Source organism: Caretta caretta, chromosome 1 (genome assembly GCF_965140235.1).
Source record: "Caretta caretta isolate rCarCar2 chromosome 1, rCarCar1.hap1, whole genome shotgun sequence".
In the NCBI taxonomy this organism is placed as follows: Eukaryota; Metazoa; Chordata; order Testudines; family Cheloniidae; genus Caretta; species Caretta caretta.
Window position 1 is genome coordinate 271,893,236 of NC_134206.1, and position 26,837 is coordinate 271,920,072.

Below are 26,837 nucleotides of genomic sequence, written 5' to 3' on the forward strand. Positions count from 1 at the left end.
TGCACAATATAGGAGTTTTGAATGCTTTGGAAGTGTAATTAAACTATCCAGCCAACATTCTTAATTGCTTAATGTAAAAATATATACTTCCACCTGTAAAACACTGAGGTGTTAATACAACTGCATAAGTCCACCACAGGTAATGGACTTCAGGGCATAAATCCAACTCATGCTATCAAAATGTTCATGATTTTCCTAGTGACCACTTAATAATTCTGTAGTATTGCAGTTGTGTGAAGAGTGGCACACAGTAGCTAAATTGCTTTATTCCTGATGTTTGCTTGTTTGCTGCATCATCTATAGTAAGTAGCAGCCTGGATGTGAGTGGAATGAGTAATGAGGGCTGCTTTACTTTTTCTAAGCACTGACCAAACAAAGTATATGGTGACTGCAAGAGGTGGACTAAACATCTATTTTAGCAAAACACCATTACTCAGGTATCATGCACTAGTAAAAGGAAAATAATATACCTGATTTAACTAAACTGGTATACCTAGATATGCATGTTGACAAGAAGCTGTCAATTTGACTAGCCCCAGAACATCAGATACTAGAGGAGACATGTTCACATTAGAGAAAGTTGAGGGATTAATCTATGCAAATTTGTATTTATAAAGCACCCTTTGCCCAAAGAAGAGGTTCACACATGACATGAAAACATGGTTGGTTGTGTGATAAGACATCACTGGAAGATTGGTCACATGGGTCTTTAGTTGTGGTTTGCAGCACCTGCAGCAGCATTCCTGCAGGTGCTGCAAAGCATTACACAAAGTTTCTTGCCTCTAAGATTGTGGAAAAATTATACCTTCCTGAGGCTGCAGATAGTCCAGAACAGTTAAGCTGACAGATACAACCCAGTGCAACAAGCAGGCTGGTTTAACTATATGCAGCATATTGATACCGGTTTAGATGTTGCAGTGTAGTAGCAGGCACACCCAGCTAACTGCTTCTCTTTGATGGGTTTCAACTGCTGCATCTCCAACCAGGAGGAAGGGAGCAGGCCCTAGATCAAGGGCTTGGTCACTTAAGATGGGGGTTCTGTGCAGCTAACCTCTGGGGCAAGACTTGACTAACTGAAGGTGACAAAGGTGGTATAAGTAAGGAAAAATGTTGGGAACATTAACTGACAATGTAGGAGTTGAACCTAGCCCCTTAGACAAGTAGAAACTGATTATACAACAGGTTTGTTCATTGCCCTTGAGGTGTTCATAGCTTTTAATCAACTACCTCAGCCACTGGTAGTGCAGTTCTTGGATTCCATTTCTTTTGACAAACATTTCCCCTTATGTAAAGGCCAGGGAACAGGTGGCAAAATTGTCCTAAATGACAACTTGGCTACATAGCAAAAGTAGTTGAGATTGCAGTAACCAGGTTAATATCTTACCTGCTGCTTTCCAAGGGTTAGACAGACTGTACCTGTCTCTTCCATTGGTGAGAGGTACTGAACACAGCTATGTCCTTGAACAAATGTGGCAGAATGGTACCTCTTACCTACAAAAAATGCAGAAGCCCCAGCTGACAGTTTTAGAGAAGATGATAGCTGTTCTCCTGCCTCCAGTAACTACTCTACACTTCCACTGCACTCAGTAGGGGACTACATAGTAGAAATCTGGCTTTATGCCTGTGAGGTAGATAACATCCTTACACAGGGATAGCACTTAAGACCTATTGGTGCCTCTCACCTCTAAGGTATACCTAATTTCAATTGTGTTGCTGAAGCAGCCTTCAAAAAAGTAAGGATGTAGTTTAGGGTCAGGGATGAGATGAAAACTACTGCTGGCCTACTCCTCTAGTTTATATGCTGCTTTATTAGGTGCTGAGGTTAGATACATCAGACCAATTTGTGCCTGCAGGGTTGCTGAGCAAAGCCACCTCTGGCAATACCACAGAGGCAAGCAGGAATGTTGAGATACCCATTTGTTTTTTCTACATTAGGAGGCAGACAATCAAATACAAATGTAGGCCTCATCACTAGTACATACCAATTAAAAAAATGCTACAGCAGAGGACCAGCTGCCCAAACTGAGATAATATACCTTCATGTCTTAAGAGATACCTAGCTATAAATATCACATGTATGTAGGGGTTGTGCTTAATCAGCAGCAACTGAAACAGGGTAGACTAGAATGCTCTCAGGGTTCCAATTTGCTTAGGTTACATGTAACCAAGCAGACCAAAGGGGCACAACAGCTGCTTAAGACCACTCTGACTAGCTCTTATTACAAGTCAACCAGAATCAAGGCCCTGTGTCAGAGCTTCAAACCTACACAGCAGATAGAGATGTTAAAATATACTCTTCTATAACACTTCCCCAACACACACCATATGCACCCACTTATGTCAAAAAGTTCTCCAGCTTCAGTCTTGAGTGCAACAGGATTAACTGGTAGTGGTTTGTCACAGTGAGAGCAGTAGGGAGGTGAATATTGCATGATACACAGCCAATCCTTGCCCTCTTTCATACTCCCAGCCCTGTCTATAGGAGATATGGGAGGGCATACATGGGGGGAGAAGAGATGAGACAAGAGGAAAAGGCACTTGTCAGGATGGGGTTTTTTTGGGAGCAGCACTTTGACAGTAAATACAGACTGCCCTTGATCCCATCTTTCAGAATGGTACACAAACATGGTGCTTGAACCTCAGCCTCTGCAAATGGCTGTGACCTTTCTAGATGTTCTCCAACACTATTCCTTTTAGCCTAGAGCCTTCCTGCAGGAAAAGAGTGAAATGTTTTGGTGCTAGCCTCCATGGCTCTCTCAGAAAGTAGCATCACTGTTTGCTGGGTGTCCTACATGAGACATTTATCATATGGGAGGATGTGGGAGAATGAATGAGTATGAAGCTTAGTTAAGATTCCCTCTCTCAAAGTGGGAACACATGCCATGATGGGGGAAGAGAACCTGCCCTCCAAAGCTGGCACTAAAAGACAAAAAGGAAACTTCAAAACTGCTTTTCCTACAAAAGTCCTAAACAGTAGCACTGGTTTGGCTTGTCAACAAATGTCTACATAGTAGACAGGAGTAAGGAATATGACTGATCTGGCTGGAGCAGAGGTCTTGAACATTTACACACCCTAGCAATTAAATAGGTGACCTGAAAAATTAAAACAGCTTAACTCAGCCAAGTTCTGTTTAAAAAGCTTTGTGGCTAGACAACTCCTACAGCACAGATCTGTAGAAGCAGAGTTTTATTTCTCAATTACATTTGCACACCCACACTATTTCCTGGACTATTCAGAACACAACAAGAACACATGTGCATGACTGTCAGTTTTAGGCCACATTTACCATGTCTGAACTGGAGCATGGAGAGGGCTAACCAAGGTTATAAAGATTCTTGATGGAGCTATATTTAAGTAGGCCTTAAACCCTTTTCAGGTGGGCATAAGCATTATATATCAGCACTTTTCCATCACTGGTAAAACTAGTGCCTACCAAAAGATGACACCCACAGCACTAGTTCAGGTTTTATTTTGATATTTATCTCAAATATAAAAAGTCAAAATTCTTACATCAATCTTTAAAGAAAATCCATGCAAGCAGTTCAAAATGTTTACAACTTAAATTAGGGGGTTTTTCTTCAAATTTCTCTTCTGAGAACCAAGTTGATAAACAGACCAACTAGATTTTTCCTTTTGATTTTCTCCACAGTGACTTGTCAATAGGCCAACTTTGGGCAAAGTTAGTGTGCAATAAATCACCAAACTATGCTTTTCATTTTAACAGCCTCTGTGCAATACACTTGATACTTTTGCAGTGTTAAAACATCCATTTTCAAGTAGGTATTTATTGTAACAAAACTTCCACTTCAGGTGGAGCTGAAGCTAAAGCTATTTCCATTGGCAATACCTATCACATCTATTTTATCTTAGGTCATGATTATCCCAAACCATGGCTGCTACAGGAAAACCATTGGTGCAAATCAGATTCCTTTTTCTGTTCACATAGCCAGGCAAGCCTCAGAGCTGCCAGCAGCTCACTTTTTTTTTTTGGAGGGGGGATTAAAAATGTAAATTCAGTCCTATTTGCACAAATAATGCACCACAGTAAGCCATAAAACCACCACTAGTTTACTTCATAAACCAAACTGGAAGCCTTTGTAAGAATGTGAGGAAACTGCTAGCAGCAACATGCTTCTATATTTAATCTTGACAGCAGGAACTGATGCAAAATTTTATCTGTCTTATCCCAAGTTTTACACCATCCATTTCTGTAGAATTTAACTTTAGTGTTCACTGACTCTTAAAAGACTCAAACATACAAAAGGAATTTGCTAGAATAGTTTCCTGTAGCATACTTAAAACAGCCTGCACAGTATTGTCCGTTTACCTTTACGGTCACATACTGCAAAATTCTGTGAATAGAAAAGCATAGGAAATCAAATTGAACAATATGGGACTTCATTTTGAAAGCTGCATAGAGACTGAAGAGATCTGTACAATGAATGGCATTTAAGAATTCAAGTGGCACTATTAACAGTCCAAATGTGTGCAACCAAAATATTAAAATATTTATAGGCAATCAACAGTTTGTTAGCAACAGCAATTCTGTACATTTTTACACCATTATCAAATACAGAGAGCTACAAAGAAAGATCATGCATTACCACTAATATCTTATACAAGTATGGATTTTCTTTTAATTCCAGAAGTCTGAAATGGTTTTGAGATAGAAGCAGTTATGAACTAGAAGCCAAGTAACTACTTTGGACTTTTGTATGTAGTTTCATGGATTTTGTACAATCAAAAGCAACTTCTCAAAAGGCTAATAGTTATGAGCTCAGTTTAATGTGTTAAATGACTACTGCACAAAAATGAGTGTCAATGTACATGACTGAAACATTAAATGGTTCACTGTTTCAAATAGGCAGACTAGATCAACTTAATGACATTTCTATTACCATTAAACCATTCTCTGTCATAGTACATTAGACCTTCTTTTCAAAGCACCTGACTTCAGCTCTCTAGATGTTTTAGTTAGTAAGTCTCTCCAATTTTGTAAGCCCTTCAGTCAGGACAAAAGCTAGGCAATGTTGGTGGTATTTAGATCAGAAGAATTAAAATGGGTTTAAAATCTCATGAATTGTTGAGATTTTGGCCCTCAAATACCTGAAGTCTCATGAGATCAACTGTTCATGATGATTCCACCATTTTGTGGTGCATCTGAACTATAAATAAAAGACCTGCCTGCTCTTCCCGTTTTAGAAGTGACCTGGAACTAGAACCATAGGGCTAGTGCTAATCTAGCGATTTAAAAAACACCCCACCTCAAAGTTCAGGCGGCTTCTGTTTTGTGGCTCATGTTCAGGGCCATCTCTAATCAGTAGTACTTATGGCCTCTTCAAAGAGCAGTTTACATGAGGTGAAACCTCTAAAACATTACTATCCATGGTTTAAATGCATTTATATATGGCACAAAGATCTCATTTTTCAAAAAGGATCACTTGTGGCACCAATATTTTCCTAAAAAAGTGTAACAGCACGCAAAAGTTTAATTTATAGCAGCATTGTACACAATTTGTGCTAAAAAAGTAGAAGTTGTGTATTGAGTAACAAAATGTTTAAATTACATTTACTTTTCATTTTACACTCACTATTTACCAGTTGGACTATTTACAAAGGGTTCAAATGCTATGTAAAAGAACGAGTTTACCCAAAACAGCCTTCACAAGACACGTTTACCACAACCTCAGTTTTGGCTTGCTGCCCAGAAAGAGGTGGTGATGGAATTAATATTTAGATCCTACAAATTCCAAAAGTTAAGTATCTGCATGAGCTAGATGGCATTCTTTGCAGAAAACTGTCATAATGGCACAGTGGCAAGAACATGTTTGGGACCCATGTTCAGTTTCCATCCTTTTTTGGTTGACAGGTACAGGGGGGAAAATGGTAATTATGACAGGATGCTGTCCCAAGTTTATTCCAGCTAAGTTGTAGCATTTGCTCTACTTTCACTTCAGAGAGCAAAAACAGTTATTTTGAATGATCAAAAATATTTCTGAATATTACAACTTTAATTGGGATATCCAGCACAGTCATTAATAAGGTAACAAAAATTTTGGTACATCTGAAACGTTAACACCAGCCCTTTCTGCTCCTAGTCCAAAGTGCCATTTCCTCTTGATCACTAGTTTGCTAACAGACTTAGACCTAGCCATGTTGTTCCCTTATAGGTATAATTTTCTTCCAAACCCTGTACTTTAGTCTTATATGCCACAGAAGCTACAAGAGACACAAAACTGGAAGAAACTGATGCTATTTCTTTACTAATTGAACAATCCTAGAAAACTATGGGATCGCATCAGCAGCAAAATGAATGCTAGGATATCAGAGGAAGGCAACACTTAATCATTGGAGGAGGGGAAGGGAGATCAGCAGCATGTTTTCAGTTTTCATGTACCTCTTTCTACAATTATGAATTTCTTGCGTATTTGGCCAAGTACTACAAAAAAAGTCTTAGAACAGCTTTCGGAATTGTAGCAACAGAGCATCAACGGTTGAGCCTCTTTTCCGAATCTTTGCTCAAACTGACTACATTTTGTATGTTAAGTTTCCATAGGTCCAGGTAACGGGGGAAAACATTGCTTGATGACTGAATCCTTTTCTGTGATTGGCTGGATGTATTTAGTGCTTTATTGTAGTCATGCTTATGTAATCTAAGCTGAATAGCATGCTCAGTTTCCCAGATAGTGGTAGTATTTTAGAGGTCATCTAGCACTTTAATTGTACACTTTGAGTGGAAGTTTAAGAGAAATGTCACTGCCATTTGTTCAAGAATTTTCCTACTAAACTTTTTTTTTAATTTTTTTTTTTTTTAAGACTACCTGACTAAAAACATTTAAACCAAAATCTGGAATAAGTTCCACTTAACCCAGATGTTCACTATTTTAGCAGATGTGTAAATTTATATATTGATAGTTTTTAAAAAATGGCCAGTTAAGGCATCTTAAAAAGATCCATATATGGCTTTAGTTTGCTGAAATACTATTTTACATTGCTAAAAGGGAAAAAGTCGGTGTCAATGTTATGATGTATTCACACATTTTGCTGAGGACTGACAGTCAAAGGTGTCTGCATGTGAACACAGACATTCCCCCACCTCCCACCTTGTGATGGCGCATGAGTAAAAAGGTAATCCAAATTTTTATCTCACAGTAGAGGGCAACCCAGAAGTCTGTGCAGAAGTGACATATAAGGAGTTGTTATCAGGAAGACTGGGGACCACAGAATTCCCATTGGTTGGGGAGCAGCCCAGTTTCAGTTTTTCCAGGTATTCCGCATGAACAGGCTTATGACACTGGAGAACCTTGATAGCATCTTCTACTTTAAACCATTCTCTTTTCCTTCCTGAAGGAGTAATTTACAATCAAAGAAAAATATGTTACAAACAAGTTTCAATAGCAGTTCAGCTACAACAGCCAGTTCCAAAAACTCCAGGTCCAAAAACTTAAAAGTGCAAAGCAAAAATACGAACTGAATTAAGATCATGCATCCTCCCCACAAGTGTAAGTGGGGGTAGCATGTAACACAGGAGTAACAGCTGAGCAGAGGAAAGGTGGTCTTTGTGCCTCCCCCTCTTTAGGGTATAGAGTTCTAAAAGGTTTGTTTTCCCTTGTTTCTTTACATTGGAAATCCAGGGTGTCTGTGCTCTGCTAGACTGACAACTGGAGAATGGGAAAGTGACATCAAGAGAAAGTTGGACAACAAAGATTTAGTCAAATTTATCTTGTTCATTGAAACTAAACAGATGCTAACAAAACGTTTTAGACACAGGGTCTCTTTTGTAGAGGACCTATACCTACTCTATCCAGTAGATCAGTTTATGCAGAATCCATGCTCTTTAAAACAAAGACATCTAGTCCTAATGGCTGGGAACAGGAACAGATTCATGGTTGGCTTCTTTATGGCATAGGGCATGTATACACAAACTCCTCCTGAATAACTGTGTGTGAACACTTATGAAAGCAGTGCCTTTTTCCAAAGTAGCATAATCCACTTTAAGTGTTCATGCCTGAAGTTATTCTGGAATAGCTATTTCACTTTAAACATACCAGAGGGAACATTATTCATTATTATTATTATTATTATTATTATGCATTATTAATCTGCCTTCTTCAAGATGATAGAGGGGTAGTAAGTTTAACATCGGACATTTGTCAGACGATCGATTAGTAGCAGAACTCCAGGCATTGGTAATTGATAAGGAAAAACAGGCAACTCCTGAGGAATACCTCCAGCCAATGAGAACAGAGCAACCTGGAAGTTTCCCAAAGCAACCCCTTTAAGTTGCTAAAATGCTCTTAAACCTCATGTCTCAGCTGATCAGACTAATTGAAGCCATCTAAAGCACAGCTGTTAAGAAGTGTGTCCTTTAACGAATATTTTAAAAATATGTGAATTAGTTAAGTATAAGTTATTCCATTTTGTTTTTCAAATATATTGACAAAAATTGTCAGTATTTCTTTACCATTCGTATTTGAAGATATGTTTGTATACCAGACTCGAACCACAAGCCCAATCCTCTTCCACTAAAACTGCAAAAATGTTGCTACTGTATCCTGAAATCAATGTGTTCCTTCCTGGTTCATGAAGGGTATCCCAAAATGAAAAACTCTAGTATTCATTTTAACCTATACAATCTTATTTGATACCACAAAACACATGATTTTGACACCTTTAATGATCCAGAAAGTACCATAACGCACTAAAGCGGAGGTTCCCAAACTTTTGTGTACCCTATTCCAGATCTACTAGCTGCCTGCATACCCCTATCCCACTGTCTTAAGCCATCTGTCCATATTTCACTGTTACGTACAGATATAGTTATAGTGTGATGTACAGTACTGAAAAAACCCTTTAAATTCTGAGCTCAGTACACTGGACAGTTGTTGGGCAACTGAACCCGCACTGTATAGTGATTGGAGGTGAGGTCTCTGTACGTCAGCATCTGTGTATCATTGGTATATCTTGAAGTAAATTAAACTACCATATTTTATATAACAAATGTTCAGCGTTTTAAAGCTTCATTTGAGTAGCCTACTATGAAAATGCAATAAATAAAATCCACCATTGCACAATTTCTCCCACATACCCCCCAGAGATGACTTCCATATCCCTGGGGGTACAGTTATCACAGTTTGGGGACCCTTGCACTAAGGTGTTTTTTTTTTAAAGGAGTTATTTCTGCACTGAAAACATGAAAAATCTGTTAATTCCATTTTCATTTTCTGTACAACTTGCATTACATATATTGCGCTGCTATTGTAATTTTTAAAACATTCTTTTAAACGGACACAGTCATGACTGACATACCACTTGATGGGGGAAAAAAACAAAAACACAAACTATAATTTATAGTATTCTGTTAAAGTATTAAAATTCCAGTTCCTGAAATGGGAAAGCCATCAACCAACCAAGGATACTGTTTTGGTGCAGATTCCTTTGTGATCCATCAGATAACTGACCAACATACTGCTCAATGAGTGCAACATGTTAATATTTAGGTAAAGCCATATGGAAGGCAGACTAAATAGTTAGGGATCTCCGTAACTGATTAACTTTAGCAAAAGGGTAGAGTCATGTGATACATTCCAAAAAAATGCTGTTTAACTAGACTGACTACATCAGTGGTTCTCAATCTGCGGCCCACGGGCCGCCTACTGTCCAATCAGCACAGAGCTGCAGCCCATATGATGGCCTCAGGGCCATACAGGTAGTATACATTGTGTGAATTCAGCCCACATAATACAGGGAACTGCATATGCAGCCCACAATGGTAAATGGGTTGAGAACCACTGGACTAGATACTCTATGCCTCTAAACTTAACAGGCTTTAGCCAGTAAACATAACTTGTGTCTAAGGTTAAAATTTTCTCACGGTTTTTTTAGTAAAAGTCACAGACAGGTTGTAGGCAAACAAAAATTCACAGAAGCCTGCGACCTGTCCGTGACTTTTACTAAAAATAATTGGGGGGAGAGGTGTGTGAGACCAGAGCCCAAGCAGGGGGAAGAGAGCCCAGGCCCCACTGTGGGAGGGGGAGCCAGTGGCTCCAAGTACCCCACTGCTGGCTGAGAGCTCTGGCCCTGCCGCCCTGAGCCTGAAGTGGAAAATGTCAGAGGTCTCAAAGTTACGGAACCTGTGACTTCCATGATCTAATCTTATCCTTACCTATGACTAATACTGGCATTGCTCAAGAGCTAGGGAAGTGATGAAGTATAAGTTTGACTAAAAGCTAGTCAAAGTTTTTCATTAAAGTTTGATAATGGCCTTTTCATTGTTTTCTTATGGAAATCAATACATCTTTCTTTCTGTTCTCTGGAAAGAAATTGAAAATTTTTCAACAAAAAGCAAAAATCTGCTACAAATAGTTTTCCATAAAACACACCCATTTTCTGAACACTTGCAATTAAGACTAGACTAATTATGACTAGACAACTAGGAGTTCCAATTAGGTCTAAAAAAGTTGCTGTTTTCCCCATCTTATTGCTTTACAAGGCCTACTTCCTAGATTGTGTTACTTCTACATTATATTTGAAGGTTAAGTTTTGTACAGCTGAGGAAAAACCATTTACAATCATTTCAGTTTTGCCACAGATTAGGGTTCTCTCCAGATTTAGAAAAGAATCCATTGTTGTAGGTTCTAGAAAATAAAATACATTTAAAGTTAGCACATAGCAAGGATAAAAACAAAACTTGCCTATATTAACTGAATCCTCCCAGTCTTCCAATATTTCAGTCACCGTAAGAACATAAACGTAAGTTCTATGCTTCCGGTCTTGGTTCTGCTTGAATGTTAGAAATACACATTTCAATTCACAGTAATTTAGAAGTTATTTTTAAAAAGACATACACTTTTTAAAATTCATGTTCTTAAATTTACCTTAGATTAAAGTGTGCAATGTATCTGCTAGACAACAAAACCAACTCTTATTTACTATATTTGATATGGTTATAAAATCCTTCATAAGTCTTACTATTGCAGTAAGAAACACAAGAGTATTTAAACTTCTATTTTCCCATCAAACAGGAAAGCCACCCCTAGTATTGAATAGAATCAAAATTGAAAGCATAGTGGATGCTATGGTGTGAAAACTGGATGATATTCATTTAGTTAACTCTCAAACATCTACACCTAGGAGAGAGTCCACGAAGGACCATCATGATCATCTAGTCTGACCACACGCATAATGGAGACTATAGAATTTCACTCAGCATAGGTGAAATTGACAAGGGTAAGTATCCTAGATTCATGAGCAAGACTGGGTACTCTAATAATTAATACTGTATCTAGATCTGCCAATAGCAGGGTATGACTTAATGCTCCCTCTAATTTTTTCCACCCGTGTGGAATAATTTTTATGTACACCAAGATAATGTGCAGATGTGTGCTACCAGTAGAAACAAAAAACCTAGATTAATTTTTTTTTAAGTTATCATAGGGATAATTACTCCAGCCAGCACAGGTTAAGCATTTTAGAACTCACTAAAAATTAAATTTAAGTGTAAGAAATAAAAGCTATGAAAATGCATAGACCAGTCAAAACACTAAAATAACACACTTTGAAAGAATAAAATTACAGAGAATATATGTGCATTGCAGGAAGTACCAAGTAGTAACAACAACAATACCACAAGTATGTACTGGGAGGTGAATGTGACACAGACTGGGTGTGCTGGCTGCTGGGGAAGTTTGAGACACTGTGTGCTGTCTCCTTAAGGCACTCACTGGAGGCTCTCCTGCTCCTATCCTGAGCCATGTCCCCCCTCCCCTGCTCTGCAGAGATGGGGTATGGGGTGGGGACAGGGGGAATACCCTGCCATCAGCACCCCCTTTCCCCACTCCACCCCTCCCTGCACAGCCAGCAGGAGGGTCCCAGGAGCAGCTGCAAGAGCAATGTGTCTGCAAAGCAGCTGGGGGGAGGAGCACCTGAACACACAGCTACCGGATGTGCACAGCTCTGCTAATCAAGTGCGCAGCACTTGAATCACTCCTGGGCGGCCGCCCAACTGCACAGCTTAGAGGGAACACAGGTGACTTACTATATAACAGAATGCTGCGTTCACCCTGGAGGTCTGACTGGTTAGCAGACCCCCCACTAACCTATTAGAAGGGTGACTAGGGAAGAAGGAAAGAGGCTCTAACACCTTACAATTATGGGTAACTCATGGACGATATCAAAGTAAGTACTGTTAACGGCTGCTCTTTGGGGAGCTCCAAAGCCAGTTTTGACAAGGGAGAACAGAGAAACAGATTGAGCATCAGAGACAGGAGGGTTTGTCGGGGAATTTTTAAGTTGGCGACTGGAACAAAACTGAACCATCTAACTTGGTATGTAGTGACATATGAGACTTCTAACTTATCTACACTGGATGTTACTGTGTGGCAAGCAGAGGTGTGCATCTACAGTGTATTAGATTGCCATGCAGTACTGTCTCGTGTAGACATGCCCTAACTGTGCACATGTAGGCTGTTTTAAATAGTTTGTTATTTAGTAATTAGAACAAAACATTATTCTAAGAAGGTTGTTGGTCAACATCACAGTCAAATTCCTAAAACCCTGTTAGAGCTGCAGGCTAATAAGCAAGTAGTGTACCCAGATCCCAGTCTAAGGGTATAAGAATTGAGAAATTCCACACAGGGGCAGATAAGGACAAGAGACCAAACACCTAAAGTGGGTAAACTCAGACTAAAAAGGGGGAAAAAAGGTGTAGTTAGCCATGTAACCGCAACAGTGGTAGAGGGAACTTCTGCAATTCAGTCAACTTAGTCCTCACAGTGTAGGCATCTTTATTGCTTTACCACTGGAGTCCAGCATGCCTGCCCAAAAACAACCTAACAAACCATTCAAATATGTAGCTTAACTCCTAGCTTTAAACCTTCTCCTAAAAGAGGTTGTACTTAGTGGCTAGTTCCTTACCTTCTAGCTTTGCTTTAGAGATGAGGCATCACAAACTGCCTTTGATTTAAAAAGTTAACTATATTAGCTGGTAAGGAGCTCCATCCAATGTGCCCTAAAACTGAAGTCAGTTACCTAGGGGGAGTGAAGCTGTTTAAGGTGTGGCCAGGCCTCCAGCTGAAGAGCCAAATAAGGGATGAGTAACTAGACAGACATGGTACAGCTGTGTTACCTAGATCTGCATGCTAAACTGGTACCGCTGCGATCGATGCAGAAGCACTGATTTAGCAGGTTTCGTGAAGATGTGATAAGTTCATGGCAGAGTGCTCTCCTGTTGACTTAAGTGCTCCACCTCCTTGAGCATCTCCTGCCGACATAGCGCAGTGCAGACACCGCACTAGGTCGATGTAAGCTACATTGCTTGGGGGGTGATTTTTTCATATCCCTGAGCGACATAACTTACATCAACTTAAGCGGCAGTGGAGCCAGGCCTAGGAGTCCTATAGTGTTAGATGCAGCCTAAAAGAAATGCAAGGGCTACACTATGAAACAATCTGAGCAATAAAGTGGAAGCAACCAAAGAATAGAGGTACCAAAAAAAAAAAAATCTTGGGTGTTCTCCATTGAGGGGGGATCCACAGGAATAGGCTGCCTGCAATTAGGCTAATCCAAATCTGACCACCTTTAGGGCATGCCACAAATCCTATCAGAGTAAGATTTTGTACCGAAATGATAGTTTGTGTATATAACCTATACAAGTTTAGGAAGAAAACTGCACAGAAGCTTTCAAAAAGTCTACCTATTAGGGATCTCATGCATATCTAGTTTACCTCTGAAATATTTGGATACTATGGTGACACTCGCATGAACAGTGGCTGAACTTGGAGAAAATATTCACCAATGAGGCTGATCTCCAACATTATTGGTTTCTGGAAACCTACAGCTAAAGTAGATATGGCAGATGCAGTAATCTCACTGCCTCACTCTACGTGACTTGGGCATCAATCCATCAGTTCCACAGTATCCTCCTCAAGGGGTAAGAGTATTATACTGTTAAAGATGTTCGAGAAACAAGGTGGGTGAGGTAATAGTTTTTACTGGACCAACTTCTGTTGGTGTCATTTGACATGGAATGTGGAAGAGGTATTTTAAATATGGGAGACAGATTTTTGCTATTTCTAAAGATGGAGGTGTATCCCTGGGCCATTTATGTTTTAGCTGATTCAAAGTTTGTTGTTCAGCCTGTGAGTAGGATAAAATGCCTTTTTTTTTTTTAAGTCTGTTCACTGGCAGATTGCTGCTGTAGATAAACTCCACCTAATATTTGATTCAGAACTTTTGTAATCTGAGTGTCTCTCCTTGATGTATTTCATACCACCAAATAAAAAAATAGTATGTCTCTACTAGGACTGCCATTTACGATCCAAAGGAGGAAGAAAATTTCAAGCCATCTGGGTTTTCAAAGTGGAAAGAAAAAATTAGGAATGCGAGTACTCAGACATCATTTAGCCACGGAAGCCATATTTTATCTCAGATGGTATATGAAGCCGTATCTTTTAACTCATGTCTTAAAACTAAATATCTGACAATCAAGTGAATTTGTTTTAATTTTATTTCTAGTTTTTAATCTGTTGATGATTCATAACAGTTCAACATAAAGTCTGACAGTCACATGACTGGAAATTTTGAAACAGGGTATCATCAGCCTATGGGACTGACTGCTGCACAGTATGGAAAACAGACAAGAGCCGGATTAAAATAAAAGCACTTGTAGTTTAACTGGGCTAAGAGTTACTCTGAACATCAGTACTATACATCCAAGCTTACTATCAGCTCTCTCAAGGAATTTCTGCTCTGCATGGTATAGCATATCGAAGTATGCAGGTATATTATCTTTGTCTGCCTCTGAGGCAGCTACAGGTTTCTAAACACTTGTTAGGACTCCAGTTCAGACACTTGTGCAACAGTTGACATAACCATCTAAAATAGAGCTACATTCACTGCACTTCCTGGTGTGTTATGTCATCAGCTAAGCTACTATCTGAGAATCAGACCCTGAGAGACATAGTTTGGGGAGATAAATAAGGTGGAAATTGAGAACTATTTTCAGGGTCTATGTAAAATAAGATTTGTAATTTTTAATCTATTCTTTAACAATCTGTAATCCTAAACATTAATTTTCTTTAAAGCAGCAATGCTATACTGAGACTATCTTTTTACTTACTCCAATTTAGTTTAAGATCACACCACTTATTTTTCATACTGGCAATGAGTTCAAGTGTATGTGTTAGATTTCAGCCATGAAATAATGGTAAAATTATCACTTTAGAACCTTTTGTAGTAGACGTAACTCACCTCTACCTTTCCTTATAACTTAATTTCCTGTGCCAGACAGGATCTGTTAGCTTATACGTAACACCTTCTCCTAATAAAACGGTTTTCATACAGTGGCCAGTCAATGCAATGTGTTCAACATGCCTTTTTCAGTAAACACCTTTATTTTGTATAGCATTCCTTTTCCCGGACAGCCTGGCATCATTTAATAGATCCCACCACACACTTAAGTGGTGCTTCAGGTGCATATTGTATTATGTATTAAATTGGACCATATAAACTATTTTAGTTATTTTGGCATTGTTAATATAAGCTATTTATTTACAGTACCTGGAAAGGCTTTTATATGGGAGATATAATTAACACATCTACCTCAAGGTTTGCTTTGATTGTGGAGCAGGGGAAGACTCCACTTGTCTCTGAAACTATTGATGTGGTAATCTTTTCAAGGAATAAAGAACATAATGTCTGGCCTGCTACTGTTGCAATCAACATTTAAAATAACACTAGAAAAAATTAGAGGTTTTATTCCCCAATTCTTTGTGAGCATTTGACATTACTTTGTATCAGTTCCCACATTTGTGTGGGTCTGTCACAAAGCATCAGGGGAAACATTTAAAAAAAAATATAGTGATTGTCAAACCACAGAAACTGGAAGATGCAGTTGTACCACCAGAAGCTAAAAAGTAACTCAAGCGGACTAGATTGGGTCTCTGTCACCCACACTTGAAGGGAAAAGGAATTTGTTCTCTTTTTGCCTGATTTTTAGAATTGATTTATGAAATCTCGAAGATACTAAGTATGTTTAATCTTATCTTGCCTGAAGCCAAAAGTAAAACCAAGGAAATGGACTGAAAGCTCTCAGAGACCTTAAAAGGCCTAGGTATTGAATCTGAGTTTTCCCCACTTTTTTTTTTTTGGGTCTTTCATATGAAGCACCAGAGATGGCCACAGCTGGAGAAGGGACACTGGATGGTACTGACCAGTGGTCTAAGGTGGTATCAGCCATTCTCTCAGGTCTTGCTCAACAACTAACTGATGCCCATATTCGTATCAGGAAGGAATGCCCCCCCACCCAGCAGTGACTAATTTTTCTGGTTTACCCCCCCCCCCAAACAAACAAACAAACCCACAACCACCTTCCCTGCAGCATGGGACTAGTCACTTGCTAGAATCACCTGGATGTCTCATTCTCCGATTTCAGAGGCCTCAGGCACTGGTTCACCTCAGTCTCTCCTGTTCTATGTGGCATACAACAGAGAAGTCTTACAACGGCAGTAATACTTTGGTTTAATTCCAGTGGGCTTTAGTGTGCAGGTGCTTGGGTAGTGTTCAGTGACCCGTGATATACTGGTGGTCAGACCAGATAATCTGGTGGTCTTTTCTGGGCTTAAGATCTTTGGCTATTTTAGAAAGTTGGGTGTTGAACAAAATGTTTAGTCTGAATTAAAAAGCCTCTCCCCGCTCAGTCTGGTTTCACTTTTTTGGTTTCCAAGTGTCAAACTTATTAGTTCTTCAGATATCCATACATTTCTTCCCAGAAAATAGGGAAAAGAACACTAGAAAGTCTTCAAGATGTTGGAAATTCTGCTTTCCAGGCCCTACACATTAGAGAAGCAAAACAGCACAAGCCCATTTCCCCTCCTCCTTTTCCAACCATGTTTAAATCTACTTTGGAAGATTAAAACAAGTAACTTTTCTTAGAGAACTTCTAATCTGGTACTACTGCATAGATGTCAGTTTCACCAGCCTATCTACTTGCACAGTCAACACATCTGTAGTTAGGTATGTGGGGGTTTTTTGTTTTGTTTTTAAATAGCTCACCTCAAATATCCCCAGCAGTCTGCCTAGTTTTCCCTTTACTCCAGCCTACGAAGAAAAAAAAAAAGAAACTGTTACCATATCAATTTTTTTAGTTCAAAGCTGAAGTCTGACTTGTGCTTTTGTAATGGAGTTGTTACAAGCCATATAGAAGTGGATTACAGAGTTTTATTAGAAGATACTGTAGAATATTAGTTCACAGAGAAATTTTACCTAGACACCATTATATTACTTCAAAATGACCCCCAAACTTTCTGGCATCTGAATATGCTTGTGGTGCAACAAATTTGCGTGTTCAATAATTTGTGGGCCTAATAGGAATAGGAAGGTACAGATCTGATTTTATTGACGTACGGTGGTGTGCAAGAGTATATTAGCACCAAAGTGCAGAGAACAAAGAATAGCTTAACTCACATATGCATCTGGACCTAAATGTTATTTTATTTGCCATGTTCCTTGTAAGCTTACACATTAATAAGAAACCAAATGGACACAGCAAGCTAAGGTGAGTAGAATGAAATAAATGAAAGTATTAGAGGCATAATTTACTGAGGTTGAGTAATAAATTAAAACTAAAGAACTAACAGAAACCCCTTTAACGGGTCATTCGTCATTCCATAAGTAGAAGTCCAGCCAGTGATATCTGAGAACACTGACCTAGCTACCACCTCGTGAGGGGTTGGATTTACTAGTGATAGAAAAACCCTGTCATTGTAGTGAGTGTCTACGCTACAGCAGCGCAGCTGCAGCACCACATCTGTCCTGCTGTAGCGGCTTGTCGTGTAGTCATACCCTCAACGAAAACAGCAGCGAGCCACCTGTTGAGCATACTTACTAAATAATTCTTTGTATACCACTGAACAATACAGCGGAGATTCAGAATATTTACCACCTTATGTAATTCATTGGAGGTCCCTGTGTCTATTGTAACTTCAGATGGAATTTCTCTGGTTGTTCTGCTGAGGTGCAGCGGCCCAGAAATTCTTGTTTGACCAGTCTACTCTCCTAGTGTATAAGTAAAACTTGGCAATTTAGTAAATTGCCTGAAACACAGACGTGTATTTTTAACCATACCCTTTTTAGCATGTCAATTCTAAACTTTATTGTACAAAATCAGAAGTATTCATTTTTTATTCTCTCCAGAAGTTCTTGTCTTGCCGCTCCTAGAATCCAAAGCCTGAAAGAACCAGCTATTCTGTTGTAAAAATGACAGCTTACTGGAAGTAAAGTTAATGGAGAGTGTGGCTAGAGTTAAGGCAAATAAAGGAAACCTGTTGATTCTCTTCTCTAACTGTACCAAGACAAAAATGATAGGCAGTGGGTGTCATTTGAGAAAGTCAGAAAAAAGAAAACAAGAATGGTTCAGTGAACTGAGAAAATTGTGTCATTCCAGAAGCTACCCTACTGACAACTTTTTTAGTATATAGTTAGGTTATGTTTCATCTGGCCCAGAAAAGCTCTAAGTAAATTGATTTGTTCTGCTTGCTTGTTTTTCAACTTTGTCCCGATTCTAAAGCACCCTAATCTGACAGACCATGTTAAATTGGGTTCCAGAAGTCTGGCAGAGTTGCTTAGCGCACTTCAGTACAAATATACCAGTATGGCTCCTCCCTACCTCAAAAGCCACAGGGACTTTTCTACAAAACCAGTTAAAATCGGTAGGAAGTATTCAATTGCTTAGAGCAGTGGTTCTCAACCTATTTATGATTGTGGGGTGCATGTTACCTGGGCCACAGGTTGAAAACCACAGACTCCTCCTCTCTACCCCCCCCATGCACCTCCCACCCAGAGATCCCTCCACAAAGCGGGGCCAGGAGGGAAACCCTGGGCAGGGGGCCCAACGGCAGCCCCAACACTGAACCAGATTATGTGGGGCTCAGTGGTAGCCCCACTATGAGGGGCTGGCCAGTGACCCTGACCCGCCCTGCCTGGCTGGGCAGCCTGGACCCTGCGGCACTGGACAGCTGGTAACCTGGACCTGCGCGGCCACGGCCTTTAGCAAACAAGTGGGCTGCAGCTGTGTGCTAATTAGGCTGCAGGTTGAGAACTGCTGGCTTAGAGTAGTAAGTTTTAAAATAACATATTAGTTTAATCATTTAGCAGTATTAGTCAAATCTTCCAGCAACTCAGGGTTGAGTCTGCAAATGACTTAGTCTATATTATAGGAGAGCTGCATTTTATATTGGAAAGTCTGGAAAAAGGCTTTAGAGGTGATCCAGGGAATTACAGATCAGTAAGTCTTATACCTGTTCCTGGCAAATAGGATTTTTCCTATTTTTAATTAGTCCAACACCTAGGAGGTCATGATGCACCCGATCTAATCAGTATGGTTTCTACAAAGGAAAATCATGTCTCACCAATCTTAGAATTTTGATCATGTCAGTAAAGTAATGGATATGGGGGAACTGGTTAACAAATGTAGACTTCCAAAAAGGTTCTGATTTTTAGTAGCCTTTTGTGCAAGTCCTGAGGCATTGGTAAAAGATTTCGCTAGAAAACAAGACAGTAGAATTAAATGATCAGTTTTCACCAATAAAGGGTTAACAACAAGCAGGGTGCCTCCAGGTTCCATACTAGGTCTAGTGTTCAATATATTTATATGAACTGGAAATTCAAGCAAGTTGTGTGGTAGCAAAGTTTGCAGATGACTCAGTTTAGATTAGTCAGGACCAGGAAGGATAGAGGAACTTCAGAGAGATCTAAGCAAACTGGGCAAATGGGCAACAGGAGGACCATTTAAATTCACTATTGATAAATGCAAGATAATGCACGCTGGAGGGGGAAAAACTGAAGTGCTCATACTCTTTAGAAGGTTCTAAATTAACACAGGAAAGGAACCTAAGTGTCACTGTAGACAGCTCAATGAAGACTTCGGTTCTAGGTGCAGTGTAAAAAAAAGGTGTTAGGATTCATAAGGAATAGGATTGAGTGTAAGAATTTATAATGCCTTATATATACACACATGGTGCAACTCCTGCAGTATTGGTCACCTCATCTCAAAAATATTGCAGAAATAGAGGGATTCCAAGAAGCAGTATGAAGTGAAGGGGGAAAAATAGGATTATTTACCTTAGGAAATGAGTAAGAAGGGATGTGACAAAAGTATATAAAACAAATTATTCAGAGAAAGTAGATAGCTTCTGTTTTTCCTGTCTCAAACTGGAGCAACATCAGCTTGCAGGTCATCCCTTCCTGACTCCAATGCCATCTTTGGCGTCTGCTTCTTGGAGCAAGTCTATTTAAAGCTCTAAGGCCAGCAGGTCCTGAGGACTGACACTAAGCAGCAATCTAGAATATTCTTTCCCAGGAGTGGGGTGGTGGGTGGAGGAGAGAGAAGAAGAGAACAGAGACACACAGTGTGTCAGACTACCAGGACTTGAAGATAAAAGGTTTTGGCTCCACCATAAGACAGGAAAGGAGACTTAGTACTCAGTTTTTGAGCCTGAGAAGAAGAAAGTTACTCACCTTGCATAATAATGATGGTTCTTTGAGATTGTGTCCCTATGGTTGCTCCACTTTAGGTGTGTCTGAATCCCTGCACTTCTGATTGGAGATCTTTGGTGGTAGCAGTGTCTGTTTGGCCCACACATATGCTCTCCCTCCCTTGTGTTGAGGCTAAGTAGCGCTGTATGGGTAGACCACCCTTAGTTCCCTCTCTGCTGCAAAGTCTCCATTGAGAAATCTGAAGTAGAGGGGAGGAGGGTAGGTTTTGGAGCACCCATAGGGACAAATCTCAAAGAGCCTTTGTTGCGGTACAAGATGAATAACTTCCTCTTCTTGGAGCAGAGTCCCTATGGGTGCTCCACTGTAGGTGACTCCCAAGCAGTATCTCTGATGGGAGGTTGCAGCTTCAGAGTCGAGTCTTTTATGAATGACCCCACTGTGGAGTCGAAGATAGCATTGGAAGCAGAGTCTCCAGCAATCGCATAGTGTTCTGCAGATATATGAGCAGATGCCCAAGTTGCTGCCTTGCAAATTTATGAGATAGGAATATTCCTGAGGAAGGGATGTATGTGGAAACTGATCTCATGGAATGTGCCTGGATTCCAGATGGAGATAACCTATCGCAAGTATGACAGCAATGGTTAATACAGTTCAAGACTGATTTGGAGAATTTCTGAGCTGACATTGCAGAGCCTTTTGACCTTTCTGCAATGAAGAGGAAGAGCTTTGGTGATTTCCTAAAGGCCCTCGCCCTCAAAATAAAAGGCCACGGTCCTCCTAATGTTGAGTGTATCTAGTATAGCCTCCCTGTTGTCATGGTGAGGCTTTGGGTAAAAGGTGGGGAGGTGAATGAGTTGGTTTATGTGAAAAGATGAGGACATCTTGGGGATGAACTTTGAATATGGTCAAAGAGTGACCTAGTCTTTAAAGAATACCATGAAGGAGGGGTGGGGTGTGCCATTAGTGCCGCAATCTCCCCTATTCTCCTTGCTGAGGTGATAGCCCTTAGGAATGCCATCTCCATGGACAGGTAGGTAATCAAGCAGGTGGCCACAGGTTCAAAGGGCAGTCTAGTTAGGCTTTTTAAAACTAGATTTAGATCCCATGTTGGAACGGGGTGTCTGGTTTGGAAAAATCTTGAGGAATCTATTTGTAGCTGGGTGAGTGAAAACAGAGTCTCCCCTATCTGTTGATGGAAAGCCATTATGACTGCAAGGTTTACTTTGAGCAAACAGATAGCTCTGTCCTCTTGAGATCTAGTATGCAGTCCAACATCACGGGGAGGACGGAAGATGTCAGTGATTTGTTCGGAATCACACCAACCTGAAACCTTGCCCACTTTTGCAGTTAAGTGAGGTGGGTAGCTAATTTTCTACTGTTTAGTAGCATTTCCTGTACCTCCTCAGAGCAGTAGCTCTGTGTTGGAATCATGAAGGAGTCAAGACTTGAGCCAGAGTATCTGCAGGTTGGATGGAGAGTTTGTCCTGTGAGAGGAGTTGAGTGGGTTGAAGGATTGATGGACACATCACAAGCTGTGACAGGTACAGGTACCATATCTGTCTCAACCAGGTAGAAGCAATTAGTATAATGTTTGCTTTTTCTCTTTTTATTTTTATCAGGACCTTCTGCAGCAGAGGGAATGGGGAAAGGAGTATAGGAGGCCCTTGTCCCATGGGAGACAGTCTCTTAACAAAAATGTTTTCGCAGTCCAGCTATGGAGCAATAGAGTGGGCATTTCCTGTTCAGATAATGAGTGAATAAGCATCGTTGGGGTCCTCCATTGATAGAATATGCTGTGGAGTACTGTTGTGTTCATTTCCCACTTGTGGTCATGTGAGAACTTGCAACAGACTGTCTGCTGTTGTATTCTGTACTCCCAGTAGGTAAGCCACTGACATCAAAACATTGTGGCAAATGCACCAATTCCATAGCTTTAGCATTTCTGTGCACAATGGGGATGACTTGGCATCCCCTTGGTGGTTTGAGTACATGCACGCTGTTGTCTGTCATGGTTTTTTGTGTGCGTGTCCCTGATCAGTGGAGAAAGTGAGCACACACATTTGACCACTGAATTCGAGTAGGATAATATGGAGAGTCGCCTCCACGGGAGACCACTTGCCCTGAGTCTTGAGATTGTTCAGATGTGCTCCCCAGCCTCTTAGGAATGTGTCCTTAGTCAGAAGCAGAGTGTGTGTGTGTTGGGGGAAGGGGGGGGGGAAAGAGTGCGTGAATAAGACTCCTGTACAGACATTTGTTGGGTCTTTCCACCACTCCAGGGAGCGTGACCCTGGAGGGTGTCGACAGAGGTGTGTCTGGTCTGTAGGACAGATTGAGTCATGTCTGTAGGCACCTCATGTGTAGTCTGGCATGAGATATTACAAACATGTCTGCCACCACATGCCCAAGAAGCTGAAGGCAATGTCTGACATTTGTGGGCTGGCCTGAACTGTCTCAGAGTGGCCAGGCTGTGAAATCTGTGTTGGGGAGAGATTGGCCTCGATAAACTCCAAGCATTGTACTGAAGTTAAGGTTGATTTTTGGTCACTGATTTGTAGACCCAACTTTGTGAATACATCTTTAGTTCCCTGTAGGGCATCTTCAAAGGAGAGGGTTCTGAGGAGACAGCTGCCTAAGTATGGGTAAATCACCATTCCCAGGTGTGTAGATGAGCTGCTACTATGGAGAGGACCTTCGAAGATACTCTGGAAGCTGATGAAAGGCCAAAAGAAAGTACTCTGTACTGGTAATGGTCCTGACCTAGGGTAAACCTCAGGAATAGTCTTTTGAATGGTTAAATGGGTATGTGGAAATAGGAATCCTGGAGGTAGACAGCAAGAACCAAAGTCTCCTTGTTTTAGAAATTAAAAAAAAAAAAATCTCTTGCGGCTAGCATGACCATCATGAATTTTTGTGCCTTCACATATTTGTTCAGTGCTATGAGGTCTAGTATTGGTCTTCAATCTCTTTTCTTGGGAAATTAGGATACATTGGGAATAAAAGCAGTTGCCTTGGAGGTGTACCGGAATGGGTTCTATGGCTCCCAGGCATAGCAAGTAACCTATTTCTCATCTTAACAGTCACTCTGGAGAGGGGTCCCTGAAGAGGGATGGGGAGAGGAGGAGGTGAAATGGACAGAGAATCCATTGGAGATAGTCTCCAAGACCCATCAGTCAGTAGTTTTCCCAGTGTGGAGGAACAGAGCAAGGCAGCATCCAAAGGGATGCAAATAGTTTGAGAGCTGCAGCTGTTTTAGGGAGTGGTCTCTCAGGGCCTTGATCAGAGCACCAAAATTGGTATTTTGAGGTGAAAGGCTGAGATATTGAGGATTGAGAGGCTGACTGTTTTCACCTCTCACTGTAGACTTCTTTTGTTGTGGCTCACAGTAGTGCTGCAGCAGGTACTGGGGCAGCCATAATTTGTCAGAAGACTGAGGACTAAATTTTCTTTTCTGTCCCAGTGTGTAGACCCTCAAGTATTTCAGTGTGGCCCTGGAGTCTTTGAGAGGATGGAGTGATGCGTCACTCTTATCTGCAAACAATTTGGAGCCCTCAAATGTTGTCTATACCTTCTTTGGCAGCTCTGAAAGGTGTGATGCATAGCGGGCCGCTGTATCTGCAGCATCTAGTGCAGTCTGGAGTGCTGTTCTCTCCACTAACTGCCCTTTATGAATGATGGCCTAAAACTGTTCTCATTGTGCTCCTGGCAGGTGGTCAATAAAAGCATTAATTTTGGCATAATTCATGTGGTCACATTTTGCCACCAAGGCCTGGTAATTTGTGATTCTGAAGCACAAGGTTATTGAGAAGTATGCCTGCCTTTCAAAGTAGTAAAGTCTTTTCCAGTCCCTATATTATGTGGGGTATTTTGTGTGATGTTGGTGGCCATGGGAATTCACTGCATGCACAATGATGAAATTACATGAAGCGTGTGAAAAAAATAATTCTGTATCCATGGGCATGTATGTAGTTTTTAGTCGGCCCATTTTCACGTTGGTGTGACTGAGGCTGGTGTTTGCCATCTTACCTCAGCTGGACCCAAAAGCACCAAGTTAACTGGGAGGGTAATCCTCAAGGATGGTGCAGTATGTCCAACAACTTATGGCAGGTGTCCTTCACCTCCGGGAGAGGGATCTGCAGTGTCTGTCACCCTCTTTGTGAAATCCTGAAAGAGTCTGAAATAGTTTGCTATGGACAGTTGAGGGGGCATCACCACGTCTGGGGATTAGGATGAGATTTGTTTGCAGTGTGGCCTCCTCTGCTAGTCTGGTCTCCTGTTCTCAAAAGTTTCATCAAGGTTCTGAGGCTCTGTATTTAGAGCCTCAGAAAAGACAGTGTCTCAGACTCAGAGTTGTTGACAATAGATATAGGAAGTATGGTGCCTGTAGACTGCCCACGGATCCCAATATGGCCCCTGGGGTGGTGGAACCCTTGGCTGGTTATACCACAGGAGTGGAGGCTCAGAGCGAGGGTATATCTGGGAAGTCCCCAACTGGTAGACAGCGGAACCATGGTGAGAATACAGAGAAAGTAACCAGGAGGACATCCTATCTGAGGATCTGCTGGATATTCATGGAGCCGATCAGGAGAGTAGAAGTGAATGCCTTGGTGCTGCTGTTGATTCTGGGATTTGAGATGCTCTTGGTACTGGTACCAAGTAGAGGGGACTACTGGGATCTCATACCACCAGGTCCCTGGAAAAATGAAACTCCTGCAGTGCCGTGGTGATCAGTTTGTCAGGGTTGATTTGTCTGTACTGAGGCAACTAGCAACCTTACTCAACATGGACAGTCTGACAAGGGTTGTTTAAAAGTTTTTGTACAGAGGATTTCCGTGCTGATGACAATCTTCGTAGGGACAGTATGGTCTGTGCTTTTGCCTCTGACAGGTGGTGCCGCTGTTTTGAAAACTGCTACTACACAATAGCAACTTAATGTTTCCTAAGTTTTACTCCCTATGTTATTAAGTATACCTGATTTCTTAAATTGACAGTTGTCCTAGTCTAAGATTTTCTGCTTAAATATTGTAGTGTGTAAGTATATAAAAGTCTCCTAAAATGGAAACATATCACTAAACATAGGGCAGTTTAGAGTTGGCAGTTTAGAGTTTCCTGCTTTTTGCCCATTTAAGCCACTTCTATTTGTGAAAATTTGAATTCTTTACAAAGAATTAGATTAAATTATACAGAAAGGCAATCCACATGCTTTCAGTTTTGAGATATTAGGTAAGACGCCCCTGACATGCTGTCAAGCAGGCTAGCTTTCATCTTACTAGTCGTGACTAGTAATGTAGTGCCAATCTTTAAAAAAGGGAAGGAGGATGAACCTGGGAACTACAGGCCAGTCAGCCTCACTTCAGTCCCTGGAAAAATCATGGAGCAGGTCCTCAAAGAATCAATCCTGAAGCACTTGCATGAGAGGAAAGTGATCAGGAACAGCCAGCATGGATTCACCAAGGGAAGGTCATGCCTGACTAATCTAATCGCCTTCTATGATTAGATTACTGGTTCTGTGGATGAAGGGAAAGCAGTGGATGTATTGTTTCTTGACTTTAGCAAAGCTTTTGACACGGTCTCCCACAGTATTCTTGTCAGCAAGTTAAGGAAGTATGGGCTGGATGAATGCACTACAAGGTGGGTAGAAAGCTGGCTAGATTGTCGGGCTCAACGGGTAGTGATCAATGGCTCCATGTCTAGTTGGCAGCCGGTATCAAGTGGAGTGCCCCAAGGGTCGGTCCTGGGGCCGGTTTTGTTCAATATCTTCATAAATGATCTGGAGGATGGTGTGGATTGCACTCTCGGCAAATTTGCGGATGATACTAAACTGGGAGGAGTGGTAGATACGCTGGAGGGGAGGGATAGGATACAGAAGGACCTAGACAAATTGGAGGATTGGGCCAAAAGAAATCTGATGAGGTTCAATAAGGATAAGTGCAGGGTCCTGCACTTAGGACGGAAGAACCCAATGCACAGCTACAGACTAGGGACCGAATGGCTAGGCAGCAGTTCTGCGGAAAAGGACCTAGGGGTGACAGTGGACGAGAAGCTGGATATGAGTCAGCAGTGTGCCCTTGTTGCCAAGAAGGCCAATGGCATTTTGGGATGTATAAGTAGGGGCATAGCGAGCAGATCGAGGGACGTGATCGTTCCCCTCTATTCAACATTGGTGAGGCCTCATCTGGAGTACTGTGTCCAGTTTTGGGCCCCACACTTCAAGAAGGATGTGGATAAATTGGAGAGAGTCCAGCGAAGGGCAACAAAAATGATTAGGGGTCTGGAACACATGAGTTATGAGGAGAGGCTGAGGGAGCTGGGATTGTTTAGCCTGCAGAAGAGAAGAATGAGGGGG

The 26,837-nt window shown here is 41.0% G+C and overlaps 1 protein-coding gene across 3 annotated transcripts in view; it reads right to left on the reverse strand.

The window, feature by feature from the left end:
- Positions 1–3,454: 3,454 nt before the first annotated feature.
- NUDT4 (nudix hydrolase 4) overlaps positions 3,455–26,837 on the reverse strand; it is a 55,112-nt gene continuing 31,729 nt past the window's right edge. The window contains exons 3-5 of one of the 3 annotated variants that reach the window (XM_048835590.2): positions 17,054–17,098; positions 10,696–10,783; positions 3,455–7,345 (exon numbers count right to left, since the gene is read on the reverse strand). In XM_048835590.2, coding sequence (XP_048691547.1) covers positions 7,143–7,345; positions 10,696–10,783; positions 17,054–17,098 — 336 coding nt within the window. In that variant the 3' untranslated portion in view covers positions 3,455–7,142. The remainder of the gene's footprint in view (positions 7,346–10,695; positions 10,784–17,053; positions 17,099–26,837) is intronic. The other 2 variants (XM_048835593.2, XM_048835594.2) reach the window with 2 other exon arrangements.